Source organism: Tiliqua scincoides, chromosome 6 (genome assembly GCF_035046505.1).
Source record: "Tiliqua scincoides isolate rTilSci1 chromosome 6, rTilSci1.hap2, whole genome shotgun sequence".
Lineage (NCBI taxonomy): Eukaryota > Metazoa > Chordata > Lepidosauria > Squamata > Scincidae > Tiliqua > Tiliqua scincoides.
In genome coordinates this window covers 25,952,474-25,972,951 of record NC_089826.1, presented here as the reverse complement: position 1 = coordinate 25,972,951, position 20,478 = coordinate 25,952,474, and the positions used below count along the sequence as shown (strand labels likewise).

Below are 20,478 nucleotides of genomic sequence, written 5' to 3'. Positions count from 1 at the left end.
TCTCCAGAATGGGACAAAGTATCCTCTTGAAAGTCAAGTAGCTCTTAATTGAAACTGAGCTGAGAAAACGGGGAGGGGGGGAGAGATGGCCTGTGACAAGGATTTCATTACCTGAATTTACTGAGACACGAGCTTGCCGAATCACCAGCTGAGGAGCAATTGGTGTTGTAGGTTGAAGCTTATGCAGCCTTTTGGCGATCTGGAGGAGCTGGTTGGAGCCATCAACCCAATATAAGAAACGGTCAATCAGGAACACAATAGCAGCTGCTGTCACGCAGTCCCTGACAGTAATGGAGACTTTCAAATAAACCTGAAAAAAAAAACATCAAGAATGGGATAGTGAGGAACAATGGGATAGTGAGTCCCTAGGTCAATATATTATTCTTGGTGCTTTACCATGCTGTTCAAAGAGGAACATTTTCTTATAACCTCCTTTCCCCATTAATGTTCAGTTTGTAAAAGAGAGGTCCGAAGGCTCACGTCTCTGCTGAAAAATGCTGTTGGCAAATCCGGTTCTTCATTCTTAGTTAGTTCTGGCCTTAATGCGTGGTGAAAGAAAATCTCTGCGTATGCACAGAGGCTATTTTTCCCATGTTCTATGGCTAAAAAGAGATTATAAGACTGATAATGCAATCATATGCATATCTTCTGAGAAGCAAGGCTTGCTGAGTTTACAGCCCAATCCTGTTCCCCGTGGCAAGAAATCGTTAGATCAGGATGACACTCAAGAAGGAAATCCTTCTTGCACAGAATTTGCTTCCAGTTCAACAGGGTTAGGCTCCAAACCTTAAAAGGTGGAAGTGGATCGGTGGCATAGCTGGGGGGGCCTCAGTGGGGTGGGCAAGTGGCCCCTCTCTTCGGAGCCATTCCCGGCAGGGGGAGAAAAACAGCCATACAGCTCCGTTTTTCTCCCCCCGCCCAGAATGGCTCCGAAGGGAGGGGCCGCTTGCCTGCCCCACTGAGCCTCCTTGCTGGACTGGCTGCTCCCCCCCCAGCTACGCCACTAAAGTGGATTATTTATTTATTACATTTTTATCTCATCTCAACCTTCCACCAAGGAACTCAGGGCAAGGTTGAGATGAGATAAAAATGTAATAAATAAATAAATAAAGCTCAGGCTTTCCCCCATTGCATTTTTGCAACAACCCTGTATGGGAAGAGACATTAATCACCCCGTGAGTTTCATGTCTAAGAAGGGATTTGAAACTGCCCCTCCCCCGTTCAAAACCAACATGATCCTCTATACCTGACTGTTCCATATAAATGTATTTGTATCTATTTTTAATCTTCTCAGTGGTAATAAGAAAGAGCAAGGTGAGTCTACCAGCTTAAAGGTGCTCCTGAGAAGCAAGCCTGTTTTCAAAAATTATCAACATTTAGAATAGGTTTCAGTTTAAATGGGAGGTGAGAGAGTTATTAGCCTTTCTTTCTAATTCCCACAGGAGATGCAGACTTCACTGGTGTCAATCAAGCTCTGAGCATCAACAAGTTGCATGAATGTAACAGTAAGACTACCAGATCAAACACTCCTTTGTACATCATAAGGAAGCAAACTAGGTCCATAGACCAATGTTTTCTCTTTGCAGGTTGCCTTTAATGGGTTTTATAGTGGCATTAACTCCCCTGGCACTCCCCTCAGTGGCTGATCCCTCTCACTGTCATGGAAAATCAGCAGAGCTTATGAAGGAACATGCTGTTAGGAGAGAAGAAAGGCCAGCAGGTTAACTCTGTGAAAATACTGAGCCTTCCTGGGTATCTAAAAATCCCTAGAAGTCACAACATCTGTCTAAATGCCCTACTTGTACCTTGGGGGAATGGGATAGGTAAGTGTCTACTTTCTTCTCTCCTCTGACCTGAGAAATTCCATATGAATCGAGAACTGCATTGTTTCTAACTCCATCTGTGTACGTGGCACTTTAAAAAGAAGGTTCCTGGCCCAAGCCCAAACATTTTATACACTTCGGTTACTACAGAAAATGTTCATTTCATATAGAAAACATTCATTCCAACAAAAACCATTAGAGTTGTCACCCAATTAAATAAAACTCAGCTAAATAAAATAAATTAAATAAAAATCATACATGTATATATCTCTGTTTTGCATATTGTCATATTTTCCACTGCAACCACTGGCACATCAAAGATAAGCTCTGCACAATGTGTTGGTTCCAGAGCATGAGCTTAGATGCATATATATTCATATCACAGCTGATTTTCTCTGAATTTGCTTCCACGTGCAACAGGACCTGCATTTCCATGTACAGCAGGATCCGTATTTGCATGTATACACATGATACTTATGCACACTACATGATTTTATTCATTCATTCATTTATATAATTTATATCCCGCCTTTCTGTCCCAGTATAGGGCACTCAAGGTGGCTTACAAAAGAAGTCATGTAAAAACATAAAATATATAAATATGTATAAAAAATAAAACATTTAAAAACATTTGTAGTTATGCATCTACTCTTGCCACATAATGTGTGGATTGGTCCTTAGATCGGCAACATTTCTCATCATCAGCAAGAAGTTGACCAAACAATCATGAGAACATTTTAGGATTACATTCTGGAGGCTAATACAAGTGAGGTGGGACACACAGAACCATGCAGCTTCAGACTCTTAGCTGAAGAATCAAAAGAATATCTGCTTCACCCTGTAATAGCTACTACTCACCCATCAACTTTATACATGGCTTCTGTTTTTAGCAAGTGCAGGTGGGACTTTGGTATTCACTGATTTGGCATCCACTGATTTGACTCACCACTGATGCTGGGATCCACCTTTAAATGCCTTGCAACAAGGGAATAAAGCTCCAAAATCCCCTTTCCTATCACTTTTATTCCATTAGATTCCATTATTCATAGTGGCTGCATACAGTATAACATCAGTACCAATGCATTCTGGGGTGACGATGGAGGAGCAAGAAACATGGAAGTGGGTCTTTAAAGCTATTTTTCCACTGATTTGGTATCCACTGAATTTTTTTAATCCACTGGGGGGCTCTGGAACAGAACCCCAGTGGATAAGGAGGCATGACCTGTATATACAGCAGGAAATCAGTTCTATTTGGGGATGGGTCTAGATTTGATTTTGCACATGGGTTGTTGTACATTTCTCTTGTACATGTCCTTAATTCTATATTATCTGGCCTGAATCACAGAATAAGTTCCCATGAGCACATACAGATAAATATCAAGTGACCATATACTGACTCAAACAAACCATGGGTTCATACATCTTAGTTTTTTCTACCCTGACCGGCTCTCTAGGGTTCAGATAGGGGTCTTTGCCTTGAGATGCCAAGATTGATCCCAAGACCTTCTAAATGCAGAGCATATGTTCTACAACTGAGCTGTAGCCATTCTCTTATAGCTGACAACTGACACAAAAGCATTGGGCACACACCTGGTGATGTGGAGTGGATTTGCATTTTGTCTTCTGGTCAACCAGAACATGAATTGAGAGGTTGGGCTTGGCACCTGCCTAGAAAGTCCCTAGGGAAGCCTGTCTTACACACTTCAGCCATTGTCCAAAGGAACTGTATGTACTTCTGGCCATGAAATAAGCCAATTAGATATGAAATTGAACTTCTGGCAACTAATCGCTTGTCATCCACCTTGGATAAGCAGGTGGTGGACCACACAAGAGACACACCAAAGACATTTATCTGATGCATTACATTAACATGGCAGTATTTTTGTGGGTAGGAGCATGTTGTATTACTTGGCAGCTGATGACAGAATCTGGTGATAAAGATGCATTAGAAGCTGCTTATATCTACTCAGATGAATAGCCTATCTGGTCCAATATTGTCTATACTGTTTAGAAATTTAAGTCCTTTGAACTGAAATATGTAGGACATTATACATACAGATCACATGCATGAACACTGAGCTACAGATCAGATTTCATCCAGGTAAAGAAAATCACATGGATGGATCAAAACGTAAGTGAAAACATTCTAGTGCTCCAACATAAACAGTACCAGTGTTAGCCTGCTGGAACACTGGCTTGTTCCAAACCAGCTTAGTATAGCTTAGTATGCCTCCTGCAGAAACTTAAGTAGCCATACAAATTGGCTAGGAATTTAGGATATATGTCTATCCCCCAAAATCAGGATATCAGTTGCAAACACAGCATCCTTTGGTTTACTCATGCTTCAAAAGCTGGCTCTTTTTTGTTTTTTGGAGGGCTCTTTTTGGAAAAGATGGCACTTGAAAGGGATTCCTGTTCTCTGCACACATGTGCCTCTTGACAATGGAGGAATCCCTGTCTTTAAGCACCTGTAAACTGACACTGCCAACTACAAATCCTTCTCAGTGTTCTCAAACTCTCTGTATATTTAAGTACCAAGCTATTGCCTAATGCATTTTTTCTCTCTGCTGCTGCTACTTCTTCCCTTAAGAGATTGAAACACAAAAGCATGAGAGAGGGTGACCTACCAAACAAAAGAGTCTTTGAGTTCCTAGGAAAAGTAGACTTGGAGGAGGATGGAAGGAATCCAAGTGGCCCTATTATTTCCACTTGCACTAATTAGACATTTTTCTGTCAGCTATTGAGCACTGCTGAGAGGCCAAACTCACTGAATTCATTTCTAAAGTGTTTACAGAAGTTTGCATCTGTTTGTGTCTCTTCAGGAGGAAAATAAGCACTTCAATAGCATTGTGAAAAATCTAAACCAAGTATCCTATTCTGGAGGGCCCGGCAGCTGCATAATTTAGCTCTCAGCTCAATGCCGAAACCTCTTGTGTCCCTCTCCAAAACCGAATGGCCACAAAATGGAGAAAAGTCAAGACAGGGTGAGAATATCATCTATTTTTTCTTTCCCTGGCAGCATGCTGTGTCACACACAAATAAATTTAGCTTGGTGTCAATTGTTGCCATTATAACCCCATTTTTCCCCCTTCTAATAGTACACTGACAACTTATAATACCCAACTCTTTCATGGGTTGCCAAGTAGCCACCATTCCTTTGCCCAGAAAAACCCTGCTGCCTTAAGGCAAAACATGGCACAAACCCTCCCTCCTGTAACAACACCTATGAAAAGAAAGAGTGGAATGAGCTTTGCGGGCCAGTTTCAGTGGCACAAACTCTCAGCAATTCCAGTGTGTGGGGCTGACTTCACACATGAAGTTGCAATGCAGACATTGCTTAATCCACTCCCCACTCTTTCCCTGCCCAGAAACAGATTACACAGGCCAACACACAGGCCAACACACATTTGCTTCCTTAAATGTTACACCAATTCCTGGGTATATTTGGGATGCTGATTCCAAAAATGGCATCCGTTTTGCCCTCTCTAGTTCAGAATGCCCTCACGTCTAGTTTTGGAAACACGGCATAGCCTCTTTAGTGAATGGTTCAAGCAGCTTCCTCATGAGGAAGCCTACACCATGGCTTCCTCATGAGGAAGCTGCTTGAACCATTCACTAATGAGGCTATACTATATCTCCAAAACTAGATGTGATAGGGCAAAACGGATGCCTTTTTGGAATCAGCACCCCAAATTCATATTAAACCACCATAAAGTTTGGGAAAAACTTTTCCGACCCTCAATTTTGTAGGCCTGTGTTATCTTTGTACAGAAACCTGAAGTACAATAGCGCTATGATTGCGCTCAAGTTTCTCACTTCTGTTCTGAAAGCAGTTTTCTAGGCCTCACACCCTGTCAAATTTTTAAGATTTGGTCATTAAGATAGCAGTGTCTCTGTGCCCACCCTAGAGAGGCTACATGTCAGAAACTGGATTTCACAAAACAAGGCCAGTGAAATCACAGCCTCCTTCTTTTCCGTAAGCATAGTTGTCCAAAGGCATGATGAATTGAGAAGTTTGAAGAAGAGTTGTGCTTTCAAAAGACATCTTTTCTGCCTGTGGGTGCACGGGTGAGTGGAGCAAAATAAAATGGCAATCATGTCTGGAACGCACACGTGCGTGGCTGTCCTCGGAAAAAGTGCTGATTTGCTTTGCAGCTGATTGGAACAGATTTCATACATGTGCATTACATCTTGCTGTCCTATGTAAAAATAAAAGATGAAATGTCCTGCCTGTGGAAATTTGCTTTGTCAGGAGTAGTCGGTTTCTATGTGATTTGTACAGAGCAATTTATCAGTATGAATGGCTTTTGCAAGCCACACTGAATATGATCCAGCAATTTACTTCCACATTTCTCAGTACTAATGTTAGCACCTCATTGAACAAAGTACAAACTCTTCCCTGGGATGTTCCCTGCATATATCTGTAGACTAGCCAGATGACCACCTGCTTTGGAAGCAGAAGGTCTCTAGTTCAATCCCTGGCAGCATCTCTCAGTAAGGCAGTGCAGGACAGGGCAAAATTCCTGTATGAAATCCTAGAAAGCCACTGCCAGTCACTCTTGCCCATATAAATTAGATGAACCAATGGCCTGACTCAGCTTCATAAGGCAGCCTCCTATCTTCCTAACAGCCAGTTTTCTGGCCATGGGCCCAGCCCTTATTGTCACTACTGTTTTCTGTAATTTCAAAAAATGCATATCCCCCGTTCACCACAGAATCTCACTATCCTTTTATAATTTCTGATTGTGACACAGAGGAATGCTTTACACCAGTGTTTCAGCACCCACTAGGTGGGTCGTGAGCCAATTTCAGGTGGATCCCCATTCATTTCATTTCATTTCATTGTGTATTTTATTTTAAATATATTTTTAAAACAGATCAGCAACTGCTTGGGAGAGTTATTCTTTATTTTAAATAAATTTTTAAACTTAATTGTAAACTTTTAAATTTACTTAATTAATCAGATTAGATTTTGTTGTATGGGAGGTGTTAAAAATTTTCCTGCTTGATGATGTTACTTCTGGCCATGACATCACTACCAGACTAATGACATCATTTCCAACAAATTGTCATTCTAAAAAGTGGGTCCCGGTGCTAAAAGGTTTGAGAACCACTGCTTTACACAACTTCAGTTTCTTCACAATCCCATGAGGGAGACGTCCCAAGGTCACATCTATTTTTCATATCCCATGTAAACACAGATCTTCATAATGCCATTTGCACCTAGTTAGTGGAAGTTAAAATAACAGTATTTTGCATTTTTATTGTGTTTTCTGAATGTTTAAAGCAGTTCACATGTGTTATCTTGATGGAGTCCTTACAACACTCCTGCAAGACCAGAAAATGTTGTTATCCCCATATTGTGGCTGGGGAGTTGAGGCCAAGAAGCAGTGGCTTGACCAAGGTCACCTAGTCAACTCATGGCACAGGCAAGCTTCAAACTGAGGAGGTTCTAATTCACAGTTGAGTCTCTTGGGGTCAGTCCTATTGAAGCCTTGCACTACCAGAATGAGCATTCTGGCAGCACAAGGTCTTCACCATGGCATGAAAGCTATGCTGGTGTCATGTGCTTCTTGGCCATTGTCGCGAACAGGCAGCAGCGCAATGTGCGCAGTAGAGGCTCCAGAGGCCTCTGTCAGTGCTGGTAAGTTTGTTGTGGAAACATGTCGTGGGAAGGGGGGCAGTGGGAATTTTGGGAAGAATTGGGTATGGCAGGGAATGGAGAGGAAAAGGTGGAACTTGATGGCACTAGTGTGCTACAGATCTTTCCTCTTTCCCAAGCTGCCCTGCCCCCTTTTTTAGACTTATGCCAGCAAAATGGCTGGCCCAAGTCCAAGGCAACCCACAGGCAATTGACCTACTGGGGATAAGTCAAAATCATATTTTTGGGTGGAAAAAACGTTTTTACTTACCTCTTACTGGCTGCCTGATTGTCTTTCCCCCCCATTGGATGCAGCGCACATTCTGCCAGCGTGGCTAAATTGGCACCAATGATGGGGGGTAGAATTGGGCAACTGGCTACTCTGCTACACCAGATAACAACGACAACAACAACATAGGCATTGACAAAATAACAGTTGAACAACTGCAACACTTCATCTATATGTTAGAATCATGAAACACGGTTATGGGGACAAGAGGCAAGAAGGGCCAAACCTAAGCAAAATGCTAAGGACTTTAAAAGAAGACTTATCATCTGGAAATAACCTTTGGGGCACTGGGTATCTGTGTCTAGAAAGAGAAATAAATGGGTATTCTGCCTGAACATCTGTTTCCACAGTATCAAATACGTACGTGTAATTGAGTTTAACGGCACAAAGGAACTTCATGGCTGGGAAGCAGAGTCAGGTGGAGACAGAATTAGATTTGCAGGAGATTTCTATACACCAATTATAGGATGGGGGGAGTCCGGGGGGAAATGCAAAACAGTCTCTACTGAAGGGTCTTTGCTTAGAAGCACTGAGTGGACGGATGTGCTGTTTTCATGGTTTCTCACATTAGTGATCTAGCTCCTCCCAGCATTACACCTTAATAGTTGGGTCCCAGCTTTATGTTCAATGCAAGGACACCTTGTGTTTTTGTTGACAACTGCAGCTGCTTCAAGTAAGGGTGAAAACACTTTTTTCCGGAGCCATCTGGCACTAGAATTTGGTAGCAAAAGTGCAAATGGGAAATTGCTTGTGCATAGTAAATGAGGAAGAGGACAGAAGAGGTGGTGGAATTTGCAATGAACAAAGATAAAAGATTACCAATAAATGGCCTTGTAGGCTCTTTGGGTGTGTTATAGGGGGTGCTTGGGAACTCAGCCAGTTGGACATGAATCTCAACGTTTGCAAAAGATACTACCATTTAAAATTTATTGGGCACATATATTTAGCATGTATTCAATGGCTATTCCATGACAACTAACAGGGTAGCATCATGCACAGTTTGCAAGAGTCCACTTAAACAGGAAGAGAGGAGAGAACCCAACACAGGAAGGCTCACACTGAGCATCTTGCCTTGTTCAAAGTGAGCTTTGATCATTTGTTCCTGAAAACTAACACAATAATGAGAAACTCATAACATAAGCAGGGCTAGCAAATACTTTGAAAAAGTACATGTCTTTGAACATTTGGGATTATGGATCACATTTTTCCTCCAAGGAGCTCCGAATGGCAGACATGGACCTCCCTTTTATCCTCACAACAATCCTGTGAGACTGAGAGACAGCCCAAGTGTATTTAAACCTGACACTCAAGTCTTGATCCAGCATGCTAACCATGACAGCACATTGGCCCTCTGAGGTTTCCTGTTAAGGAAAAAGGAATGAGATGAAATGAATGAGATGAGATGAATGGAAAAAGGAGGGGAGCAGCCGTGTACACCGCCCTGAACTCTTTGGAGGAAGGGCGGTATAAAAATGTAATAAATAAATAAAATAAAGATGCTTCCTTGGTCCTGAGCAGTACTGAAAATAATTTCTCTGGAGGCCAGGATGTGGTAATCTGTGTGTGTGTGTGTGTGTGTGTGTGTGTGTGTGTGTGTGTGAGTGAGAGAGAGAGAGAGAGAGAGAGAGAGAGAGAGAGAGAGAGAGAGAGAGACTAACTATTAAATGTCAAACAGGCAGGGAAAGGGGATAGCTTTGGGTCCCTTCGGGGAGAAGGGCGGGATATAAATAAAGTTTATTATTATTATTTGGCTCATAGGTTGGATCACCTTGTGGAATGTTATTGTAAAAGGGTACTACATGTAGTAAAATTATTTGGGATGCTTATGCAATGCTGCAAATTGAACTGAAATTTCATGCACACCTGCCAAACAGATGTTTAGTACTGTCAGTGTAAACAGCAGCAGTTCCTTGTTGGGGGCAGGGAGTGAGCATCTGCTAGAAAGCAGATCTTCACATGGACTGGAGTCAGAATTTATTTTTTTAAAGAAACATCTGCATACACACCAGGGTAAAAACATAATGCAAAATGTGGAAACATGAACCGGACAGCATTTCCACGCCCACCTAATCAAAGTAAACTAGAGGTACAGATTTTTCTGGTTACTTTCTCGACTCTGCAGCTCTCAGCCATGTGCCTCTTTCTTCTCTGTCCATTCCAGTCCCAGGTTTTCCTTCTCTTAGAATTTGGCCACACACTACAGCTGGTTATATGAGGAGACTTCTCAGTCACATGAGACATCAACTGCCCCAACAAGCAGAGAAGGCTGGAGGGCTTGAAGTGTTACCTCAGCCCTTCCCTTACGTTGGTTTCCCAGAGAAAGAGGTGCAGTATTGCTTCGTTTTTCATCTTCTAGTGTTCATTTGGGAAGGAGTAGAGAAGCGTTAATCTGAGTGGAAACTGCTCATCCTCTTAACATGGGAACATAACAGGCCAAGGCAGCAGCAAGAAATGACTCGTTCCCTCAAGTAAGGAGCTCCTTCCTTCTCCCAGGACTGGCCCAAGACCTCCTGATGCCTGAGGTGGCATGCCAAATGCTGCCCCTGAGGATGTGCCAGCCTCCACTCCTCCTATTCTCCAGTATCTTGGCCCAGCAACTTCCTCCTTTCCACATTTCCTCATCCTCTCTGTTGCCCTCTTCCTTTTCCAATTCAGGAAGTGGAAAGAGAAGGAGTGGAGGCAAGAAGATGATGGACAACTAATGTGACAGCTTCAAGTGGCCTCATGGATGGGCCAGCCCTGCCTACTCCTTTAATTGCATGGCATTGTCTTCTTCCTAGAAGGGAAGGCTAAAGCAAAGCATGAGCCACCATTTCCAGCTGCTGTGCTCTTTCCTTCCCTGCTGGAAAAGTTGGTTGGTTGGTTGGCAATCTTCAGTCTTGAAAGAATATGGTATAAGCCTACAGCACCCAGTAGTCCCAAGCAGTCTCCCATCCAAGTACTAACCAGGCCTGACCCTGCTTAGCTTCCGAGATCAGACGAGATCGGGCATGGAAAGACTATGGTATAAGCCTACAGCACCTGGTATTCCCAGGCGTTCTCCCATCCAAGTACTAACCAGGCCTAATCCTGCTTAGCTTCTGAGATCAGACAAGATCAGGCATGTGCAGGGTAACAGTTGCTGTTGCAGGAGGGAAATTCCAAACACTCAGTTTCCTAAGCAGACAGAGACATAGCTTCTCCTCTTTCCCTTGCTCATTTGGACGATCCCCTTTCCCAAGTCCTATGTTACTCCCTCCTTTCCGTAAACTGCTGCCTCCCCAAGCATCAATTTTTGAGCCCCATGATTCTTCAAGTCCTTCCTTTCCCAGACGTTTCTGACTGCTCAGCAGTGAGTCTGTGACACAAGCCTGCAAACAGAGGCTTAGTGTGGTGGGCAGTGCCACCGGGTATGGTTTTTGCGCACTTGGAAAGGCCCTCCCCTGAACCTCTTACCACAATTTGCAGGCTTGCTTCTGGCCACTGAACACAGAAATAGGTGGCAGCGACGTTATCATGTGATGCGTTTTATGTCTTTGCACTCACTTCTGGGTTCGAAGTGCTGTGTCTGCAGCACAAAGGGTGTTGCAAGCCAGGTAGGTTTGGGAAGTATTGCATTAAGGAGATCAGCCATTCCATGCCAGAGGCTTCATCAACCCACACAATAATCCTTAGCCCATTGCAATATTTATTTATTTCACATTTTTATACCATCCTTCCTCCAAGGAGCTGTACAGATGACTTTTGGAGCACACAGATCTGACAGCTGATACTATCTTTCCATCATCGCTCAAAAAGTTTTATCACACCACCCAGAGAGTGCAGATGGGTAACTCCTTAAGAGTTACTCCCATTAGAAGATAGTAGAGAAAGTAACCCTAATCATTTAAATAAACAGAAAACTTATAATTGGAATTACTTCCTAATAGATGGGCAGCCCATTCCTAACTGAATCTGTATGCGGTCTTGCTATAGGTGCTGGTGCAGGCTACACTGCATCCCATGGGGGATTTTTGGCTGCTGGAGGTCTGCTCAGGGTAAGGGGACATTTGTCCCCTTGCCCTGGGATAATCTCCAGCAGCTGCAATGGATTAACTCAGACCTGTGACAGTGATATTGTTGGCTCAAGTTCATGTTGATCCATACAGGGGGATCGGGCCTGCGAAGGGGGTTGAGATTTGGAGTGCACCACTGCCAACCCCGCGCCCTCCAGTGCCCAAGCCACCCACCAGTGCCTCATCTTCCCCCCATTCCATCCTCCCCAACCCTCTTCAATCCCTTTCCCACATTCCCTCTGCCCTATTTCACCCCTTGCGCCAGGGTTACCTGCTCTGGCAGGTCACCATAGCCAATGGCACACCCACTCCCTGCACTGCCGCAAAGAACATTACAGTGCTTTCACAGCAACCAGTGGATTGTGCAATCCAGCGCCACTGAATTGGATAGAATTGGGCCACAAGAAAAATAAATTGATAAAAATGTGTTGAAAGTATAGTATTACAGTAAATAGTTTCCTCCCTAGAAATTCCTATTAAGTCATGTCAAGAATGTTCACAGTTAAAATTACAACCAAGGGGGAAAGTGTTTCAGGATACATTGATGTGCTACTACTGAGTTTTCTAATAAACTTAACAGATACAGGGTCGTCCCCCCAACTCCTTTTATAAGCATTTCTCTCTTCTGCTTGTTTTCTACAAAAGGATCCTGCAGCCAGCGCAGAGGCGAACTGTTTAATAGGGTGATGTCAGCAGCAGCGTTGCTTGTTTTGCATACCCGACAGAGCAATGGCCTATAAACAAAGCAGCACTCGTAACAATGCAAGGCTAAGTCAAACTTTCAGACTGAGACCCAAGTGCTCTCATACAGACACTTTGAGATCAGTGAAGCTACTCAAGAAGTAAGATGCTGCACACTGAGAAAAAGGACCACAAAGTCTGACCTTCCAGAATAATAAACACTTCATTCAAGGATCCAAAAGCACTTTACAAACACTGGCTCATTCCATTGGAGAGCTTATTCTAAACTTGCCACTGTAGAATAAACTCAGATGAAATGTGTTAAAGGTTTCGCCAAACAATATCAACAAAGGCTTATTTCTCTTTCAGTGGGAATTAAAATCATTCCTTCCCCCGCCCTCTCATATGAAAAGAGAAAGTTCAGAATTGTATCCTCTCTTGCCAAACAGTAAACTTTTCTTTTCAGCTTAATTCCCCCCCCCCCGTCTTACTGAAAGAGCCAAAAAACTTTAACTATGCCTAAAAATTTTATTTAAAAAAATGGGAATGAGAACAGAAGGAAGGAGAGCAATGGGGGAAAAAACTTTTCTTGACTAATACTAATAATATAGGTCAAAATGTCAGTCAATCTACAATTAAATGGAAAACAAAAAAAATTGTATCCCCTTTTTCCCACAGTACAATAGCGCTGGAATATAAATTAGCAATGAAGATGAAATAATACTTCAAAGCACATGGCAAAAGAGAGCGCAGTATTTAGAAAGTATTTTTTCATGGCATGATGAAACATTGAAGACGACGGTAACCCATAGACTTTGGGGCATGTTGGTGAATAGTCTCAAACTAGCATGAGGTAAGATTGTAGGGCCCTATAGTCTGTGACCCCATGATATGCTTTGTTTAGCCGGGGCAGCTGCAGTTATCAACAGATGTTTCGGCAATAAATAATTGGTATCATCTCAGAAAAGGCTCATCTACCTGGGGTGAGGGGATAATGCTTGCAAACACGGCTCCAGTATTACGGCCACATTAATCTCCCATTTATCCAGGTTTCTCGGGGAGTTTACTGCAGGTGTTTATCCTGGGAGAGGACAGACAAATGCTCTCCAGTCTGAACGCTTTGTGGGCATTGTAAAACGGGTCAGCCTCCACCATAAATTTCTGTCTGAGGCCACACACACCAGAAAGAAAAAAAGGGGGAGGAGGAAGGCAAAAAAAAAAAAAAAATTACCAAAACAAATTCAGAAGCAAAATGAAACACTGCACTGCATTTGGTTGTTTTAAAACACCCTCCCACTTTATCAAGGGCATGCAAGGTGCCCCACTTGAGTTAAAGCATTGACTTGTGAACAAGGAAAAGGGGGACTTTTCAGGTCTCAGCAGGGATTATACTGGGGTAGATAGCATGTGGTTGACTACTATGTGCCACCGCTCAACTCACCCCATGGACAAGAGGTCTGTCGCTTACATGCCCAACTTGCACCTATATATATTCCCAAATACAATGGCTCTACTACAGCAATTCTTTGAAGATACACATGGGCATGTTTTCCCCATTTATTTCAGCTGTAGGGGTGGGGTAAATGAGCAGCCCTGTGTTTGCAAAAAGAAGTCATCAGAGGGATCCCTGGGGATAAAGCCTTCAGCCCAAAGATCTCTTTGTGCATCTTATGCCACCTAGGAGTATTTGACCACAGGTACTTGTCCAAAAGCCAACAAAAGGAGAGGTGAACACCAAAAGTTGTATCAAGTTGCATCATCAGACGCATCCAATGCAAAACCTTTTCTTAGAAAATCATTCCAGAAAAGATGCTATGCTTGAGACATTTTGACTATGATCTGCAACTCTTCATGAGAGGTAATAGGCATTTAATTTCTCTTGCATGAGATGATCAGGAACAGCTTAGCCAGTACTGCTTAGTCTCCTTGCTTAGTCAGTGCTGTCAGGTCTGACTGTGCTAATCATCTCTTTGATGAGAAGGGGGAGGAAGAAGGTGGGGCTGGATTCAGCCTCCTTAAAAAGGTGATTGGCACTCTTAAAGCTGACAAAGCTGACCACATGAACTACACATTATACCCATGTTTGCACAGAGTTCTTAATCTAGCAGTTGATTGGCAGGTTTTCTTTTGCTTTTGTCCAAGGCATGGACTAAGACAATGTAGATCCTATTTTACATGCAGGAGAGAATTTGGGACCATGCCTAACTGGGCTTTGCAATGTCATAAAGGCATGTATGACAGCATATACACATTTACAATGTCACCAACAGCACAACTTCAGTGGCCTTTTTTTTGGGGGGGGGGGGCTCACCTATCCTGGTAACCTTCATTTGACTTATTTTGGTTGCTAGGAAAAATTCATATAAAAGAGAAACAAATAAGTAATGACTGAATATATAATATATGCTATGATTAACTCATTTTGAGGTGTGAAGATGCAGTGAATGCTGCACTGGCGATTCTCATTCAGTATGCCAGCCTAGGCTAGGATTAGGCAATTTATACCACCAACTTCAAAGTTAGTAGGTAAAAACAAACAGGTGACAGTTATCTCCATCCCACTCATATTATTAGCTTTACAGGGTGCTTTGGCCACTCCTGCATGAAACTGCTGTCTGGCAGACAGATTTAATGAACCTTTGGTCTGGTCCAGATTGGTAAATCTTATGTTTTTATTTGGTTGGCAACCTTCAGTCTCGAAAGACTATGGTAGACGCCTACAGCGCCCGGTATTCCCAGGTGGTCTCCCATCCAAGTACTAACCAGGCCTGACCCTGCTTAGCTTCTGAGATCAGATGAGATCAGGCGTGTGCAGGGTAACAGTTGCTGCTATTTGTATGCAGTCATACTCTGAAGCACACAGGAAGCTACTCAGTAAGTCAGCTTCCTAGTTCACTATATTGGAGGAAGCCTCATTGTGCTGGAGCTTTATTTACGTGTAAGAGAAACAGCCCAGCCCAAAACCCTCTGACAACTGAGGTGGCATGTCACAACCTCTGCTCCTTCCACTCTCCAGTGTAGCTCTGAACTCTCCTCACTTCCACATGACTTTCTCTCTGCACCCCTCTTCATTTTCCATTCCAAGGAGCGGAAGGAAAAGGAGGAACAGTGGTGGCAAGATGGACAGGGAGGGTGCCCCCCCACCAATCTGTTTTCTGAGGTGACTGCTTCAGTTGGCCTCATGGATGGGCCGACCCTGCAGAGAGCACACTACATTCTGAAACAGGCACACAGTGTAATAATAATCAAACAAAATAAGGAAGGGATATAGCTGAATGGTTAAGCACATGCTTTGTAGGTAGACAGGCCCATTTTCAATCTCTGGCATCTCCAAGTAGGGCTGGAAAAGACCCCAGTCTGAAACCCAAGAGAGATGCTCCCAGTCAGTGTACACGATACTGAGGGAGATGGAACAAGGACTGGGTACAAGGCAGCTTCCTAGGTTTTAAAATCAAATAATTAATCCCAACTCTATTCCCAATAATGAGAATTTGGTTTGCTGAAGTAAATGGAATAAGAATTGCAAATGTCACCTGGCAGAAACAGCTGTGAACAATGGGGGGGGGGTCACCTATGGAATGAGGGGGCCTACCATCTGTTAGGTCACTGTACATTCAAGAATTAAGTGCTGCCAACACAAGGGGCAGGTGTCTTGCATTTCATACCAGTAACTCCTGCAGCCTTGCTGTGATCATATCATGCAGGTTTGTTTTGTCTTCGAGGTCTATGGCTTGTTTGTACTGCCACCTTTCTGGCACGAAGGGCCACTTCATTTCCTTTGCCTCTTCGATGAGGGTCCTCAAATCAGGAGGGAGCAAACCTGAAAAGGTCAAAGGGCAGGTAAGTGATTCAGCCACTAAGGTTACAAGGGGGCACCAAACATGCAAAAAGCATTCCCTTTGCCCTTTTGCATCTTAGCAGTTACAGCCTGTTGCTTCTTCCAACATTAGAGCAACAATGAGAGGCTGCCTGTCATCAGGAAACCTCTTCTGCTTTGCCCTGCAGGTAAATGGAGCAGCCTCCCATTATAGGAAAGAATTTGGCAGGAAGTGTCATACTGGAATTGCTTTGTGGGTGTTCGAGCAAAGCACAAGAGACAGAAATGTATTCCTCAATATGGAAACAGCAGTCTGGGCTGAGCCTGTGAATGCGAAAGCTTGATTGCTTGGGTTTTCTTTATTCATTTATTACTCATATTAACTACAAGTTAAATATTTTATATGTTATATATCTATAGCTCCTGTGTAGGAAAGCCCCTGCCCTTTCTCTAAGGAGCTCAGGGTAGCATTTTAGCACCACAACTACCCTGTGGAGTAGGTTAGGATGACAGACAGGTTGACCACTAGCCATCAGCCAGGAGAGCTAAACAGAACTTCTGAGTTCAGAGGCAATGTACCAGATGCTTTGAGTACCAGATGCTGGGGAAAAACAACAGGGGAGAACTATTCTCTTCATGTCTCCCTTGTCAGCTTCCCACATGCTTCTGGGTAGCTACTGTTGGAAACATGAGAATGCTGAGCTGTATGGACCTATGGACCAAACTCGGAGGGTTCTTCTTATGTTCTTATGACAGTGAGTAGCATTAGCCCAAAGTCATCGTATGTAGTGGTGGTAGTGGTAGGTGTCATTGTCTTACAGGAACTGAACCTGGGATGTTCTGCATGCAGACTATGTGTTCTGCCACAGAGCTACAATCTTATCCTCACCCCCAGAACAAATTAAGAACAGTATCTCACAGTGGCCCACCAAATGCTTCAGGAAGCACACAAGACAACAAGACACAACCTGTGTCCTGGTGCCCTTCCCTGCATGTGGCAATCTGTGGTAGCCTACCTCTAAAACCAGGAGCTTGCACATACCTACCATGACTTGTAACCCGTGATGAACTTTTCCTCCAGAAATTTGTCCATTCCTCTCTAAAGGCATCTAGGCAAGATGCCATCACTACTTTCTGTGGCAAGGAGTTCCACAGACTAATTACATGCTGGGTAAAGAAATATTTTGTCTGTCCTGACTCTCCCAACTCTCCCAACCCTCTTTTGTTTGTCCTAACTGTCCCAGCACTCAGTTTTAGTGGGTGTCCCTAAATTGGAATGGTGGGCACAACTTTGGGATGCAGATATACAGTATCAGAGAAGAATAACTCTAATATGGCTTGGATATGCTTTGGTCACCCTTTGGGATGAAAAATTCTTAATGTTTGATGAAAACAATGGAGACAAAGGTGACAAAGGCCAGCATTTGAATTCAGAGAATTTGCTTGGTCCTAATTGCTGCCACAAGTGAAGCTACACCATTGCTGTTATAAGCCCATGTGGCTCTGGTGATCCTTACAGGCTTTTAAAAGACACCTGCCAGAGAAAAGATGTCTGTAATCTCAAAGCATTCATCTAATCTGCAAAGGAATAATCACTCATGTGCACACACACAAAACATACACTGTGATTGTGAAAGTATCAATATTGTCTGGGTACCAAAGTGGAGGTATTTCAAACCCTTATTTTAGATAAAGGGTGAAAGCAGATCCCAGGGAATTGCTGAGCCTCTGATCCTTTACTTCCTGAAGGAGTTTACCTGAAGGGCCATGTCTAATGTAGTGATTATATGGGACCTGATGTACCTTATCTGGAACTAAACTGATTATTTATCCTGCTCTGCAGCATTTAATAGAAGAAAATGAAGCAAAAGAGAGGACTACCTGATTAGAAGTTCAATAGCCCATTCTACTGCATGATAATAAAGCTGAAAGGAATTTGGGATGAAGAAACAAAAGTGCTTTTTGTGGGGTGGGATGAAAGGAATCCTAGAAGAGAGACACCCGCTTTCGCTTACAAAACGATATTCCCAAACATGAGGGTGTTGTAGAGAAATATTGTCATAGCCAAAGCAAAAGGAAAATTGGATACAAACAGAATCGCCCTCCAGATGAAGTAGATGTAAATGACCCCATGGTTGGCAAGACTATGGTATAAGCCTACAGCACCCAGTATTCCCAGGCGGTCTCCCATCCAAGTACTAACCAGGCCTGACCCTGCTTAGCTTCCAAGATCCCAGTGTCATTGTTATTGACTCTCCCATGAAATGCGATTGATAACCAGAAACAGAAAAAAGGGAGGAGACAGTCACACGATTTGTCAGTCAAAAAGGAAAATCCATTTTGAGGCCAACTTTCCCCAAACAAGTAAAAAAATTCGGATTGCATAAGTAGTAGCCTGCCTAACAGAGAACTGCTTTACCTAGGCAATGACAGGACAAGGGGGGGGAGGTAAAAGGAATTTCAGCTATGAGAGCTTAAATGTTATGCGATCATGTACTGCTTTAGAACTTCTGGAAGTGTGAGTTTATGCACCAAACCTCAGAGGCTTTCTGCAGGAAAAACATATAAACATGGTTGGTAGCCAAGTTGGAGTCAAATCCTATCCAACTTTCCAGCCTTGGTGTAACCCTGCCAATGGGGTGTGCGCTGCATCCTGCGGTGGAAGGGTAGTTATGGAGGCCTCCACAAAGTAAGGGAACATTTGTTCCCTTGCCTAGGGGCTGCATTGCAGCTGCACCGACTCAGGAAAGTTGGATAGGATTGGGCCCTTGGTCTGTTAACTGAAACTATCCAGTGTCACTACTACCATCTTATGATGGCTTTAGGTGGAACAATACCTTCTAGTAGGTAGTCCTTTGTAGCAAATGCAGCAAAGCTGCCTGTGGCACCCAAAAGAATAAAAAATATATCACTGCATGGCCTTTTCTAATCAAGAGACTACTTCATCAGATAATGCAATAAATTAATCCAATTTCTATTAAAATAAATAGTATCTTTTTCATATTATTCTAAACACACACACACACACACACACACACACACACACACACACACACACTTTTTCTTGCTTTACTAGCATGTGCATTCATTTAAAATAGCAAATGCTAGGGAGTAGTTCCTTCAGCAAGGGTCCTTGCAGCATTTTATTTTCCAAACCACTTTGGTCGGTGATGAATGCTTCAAAAGATAGAGGATTCAAATACAGGGAGTTTGTATTAGGTGAAAGTGTCAAAGACTCGGGAACTGGGTATGGACTTCCAGTGAAAGGAAAGCTAATAGCAGCCAGCATTCAGAAGTTGCATTAATTTTTTTTTATAATTGAAATTTATGTGCATCACCAAACTTTGGGTGCATTGTTTTTCTCAAACGAAAACCGCTCCTTACAGCCTCATGTTTACTGAAGCTTTAAATGAGAACTGACAGCAATTCACTGGTACAAAGTAGGCTTCCTTCCCTGCCTGCTTTCTAGCTCACATCCCATTCATGTCCTAGAAATCCAGTAATCTTTTGACACTTGTCTGCTAGGAGATGAAAAATAGGGCAGGCTGGGGATGGTGGAAGCTCAGTTCAGTTTATGGTCTTGCAGCTGGTACTTGTCACTGGGACCTCACCTCTGTGCTGCTCGTGCTTGCTCTCATCTCCCGAACTCGGATCCTCCTCCGCTGCTGAGAGACTATCCAGCACTTGCTTGCATTCCTGCAACAGACCGGCTACCATTTTTTGATTATTCATGATGCTTCCTCCCACTCTGCTGAGAATCAGGGGGAACCTTGGGCGTGCAGCAATCAATTACCTAGGAGAAGACACACATTCTAAATGAAAAGGATCCCTTCCAGGCTGAGATACCTGGTGAACAAAAGAAAGGGGAAGATGATTAACTAAAGGCATCATCAATTATCTGCTAGGCTCAAACAAGGAAGGATAATAGGGAAGTACATGACAGCCTCAGAGGACTTTATTAGAGAAGGGTGTGAAATTACTCCCCAGTATGTGTGACAAACTGTGCAAGACAAACATCTCGAGGTGACCGGAGCATGACGAGAGAAAGGGTTTGCTTTTCAATACAGCTGTAAAGTCCCAAACAGTGAAGTGGCCAGCTAGGGGGTGCAAAGAATTTCTTTGCCCACATGTGACCACATGCAGTCAAGTGCTTTAAGCTGGAACCCTAATGGTAGAAAGACCTTTTCACCTCG

General features: G+C 43.2%; 1 protein-coding gene and 2 pseudogenes across 2 annotated transcripts in view; all 3 read right to left on the bottom strand.

Annotated features, from left to right (window-relative positions):
• ALPK1 (alpha kinase 1) overlaps positions 1 to 20,026 on the bottom strand; it is a 43,346-nt gene extending 23,320 nt beyond the window's left edge. Inside the window, exons 1-3 of one of the 2 annotated variants that reach the window (XM_066632500.1) lie at positions 19,897 to 20,026; positions 16,134 to 16,288; positions 112 to 310 (exon numbers count right to left, since the gene is read on the bottom strand). In XM_066632500.1, coding sequence (XP_066488597.1) covers positions 112 to 310; positions 16,134 to 16,288; positions 19,897 to 20,017 — 475 coding nt within the window. In that variant the 5' untranslated portion in view covers positions 20,018 to 20,026. The remainder of the gene's footprint in view (positions 1 to 111; positions 311 to 16,133; positions 16,289 to 19,896) is intronic. The other variant, XM_066632501.1, reaches the window with a different exon arrangement.
• On the bottom strand, positions 10,763 to 10,882 carry LOC136656219 (5S ribosomal RNA; annotated as a pseudogene).
• On the bottom strand, positions 15,183 to 15,302 carry LOC136656284 (5S ribosomal RNA; annotated as a pseudogene).
• Positions 20,027 to 20,478: the final 452 nt, after the last annotated feature.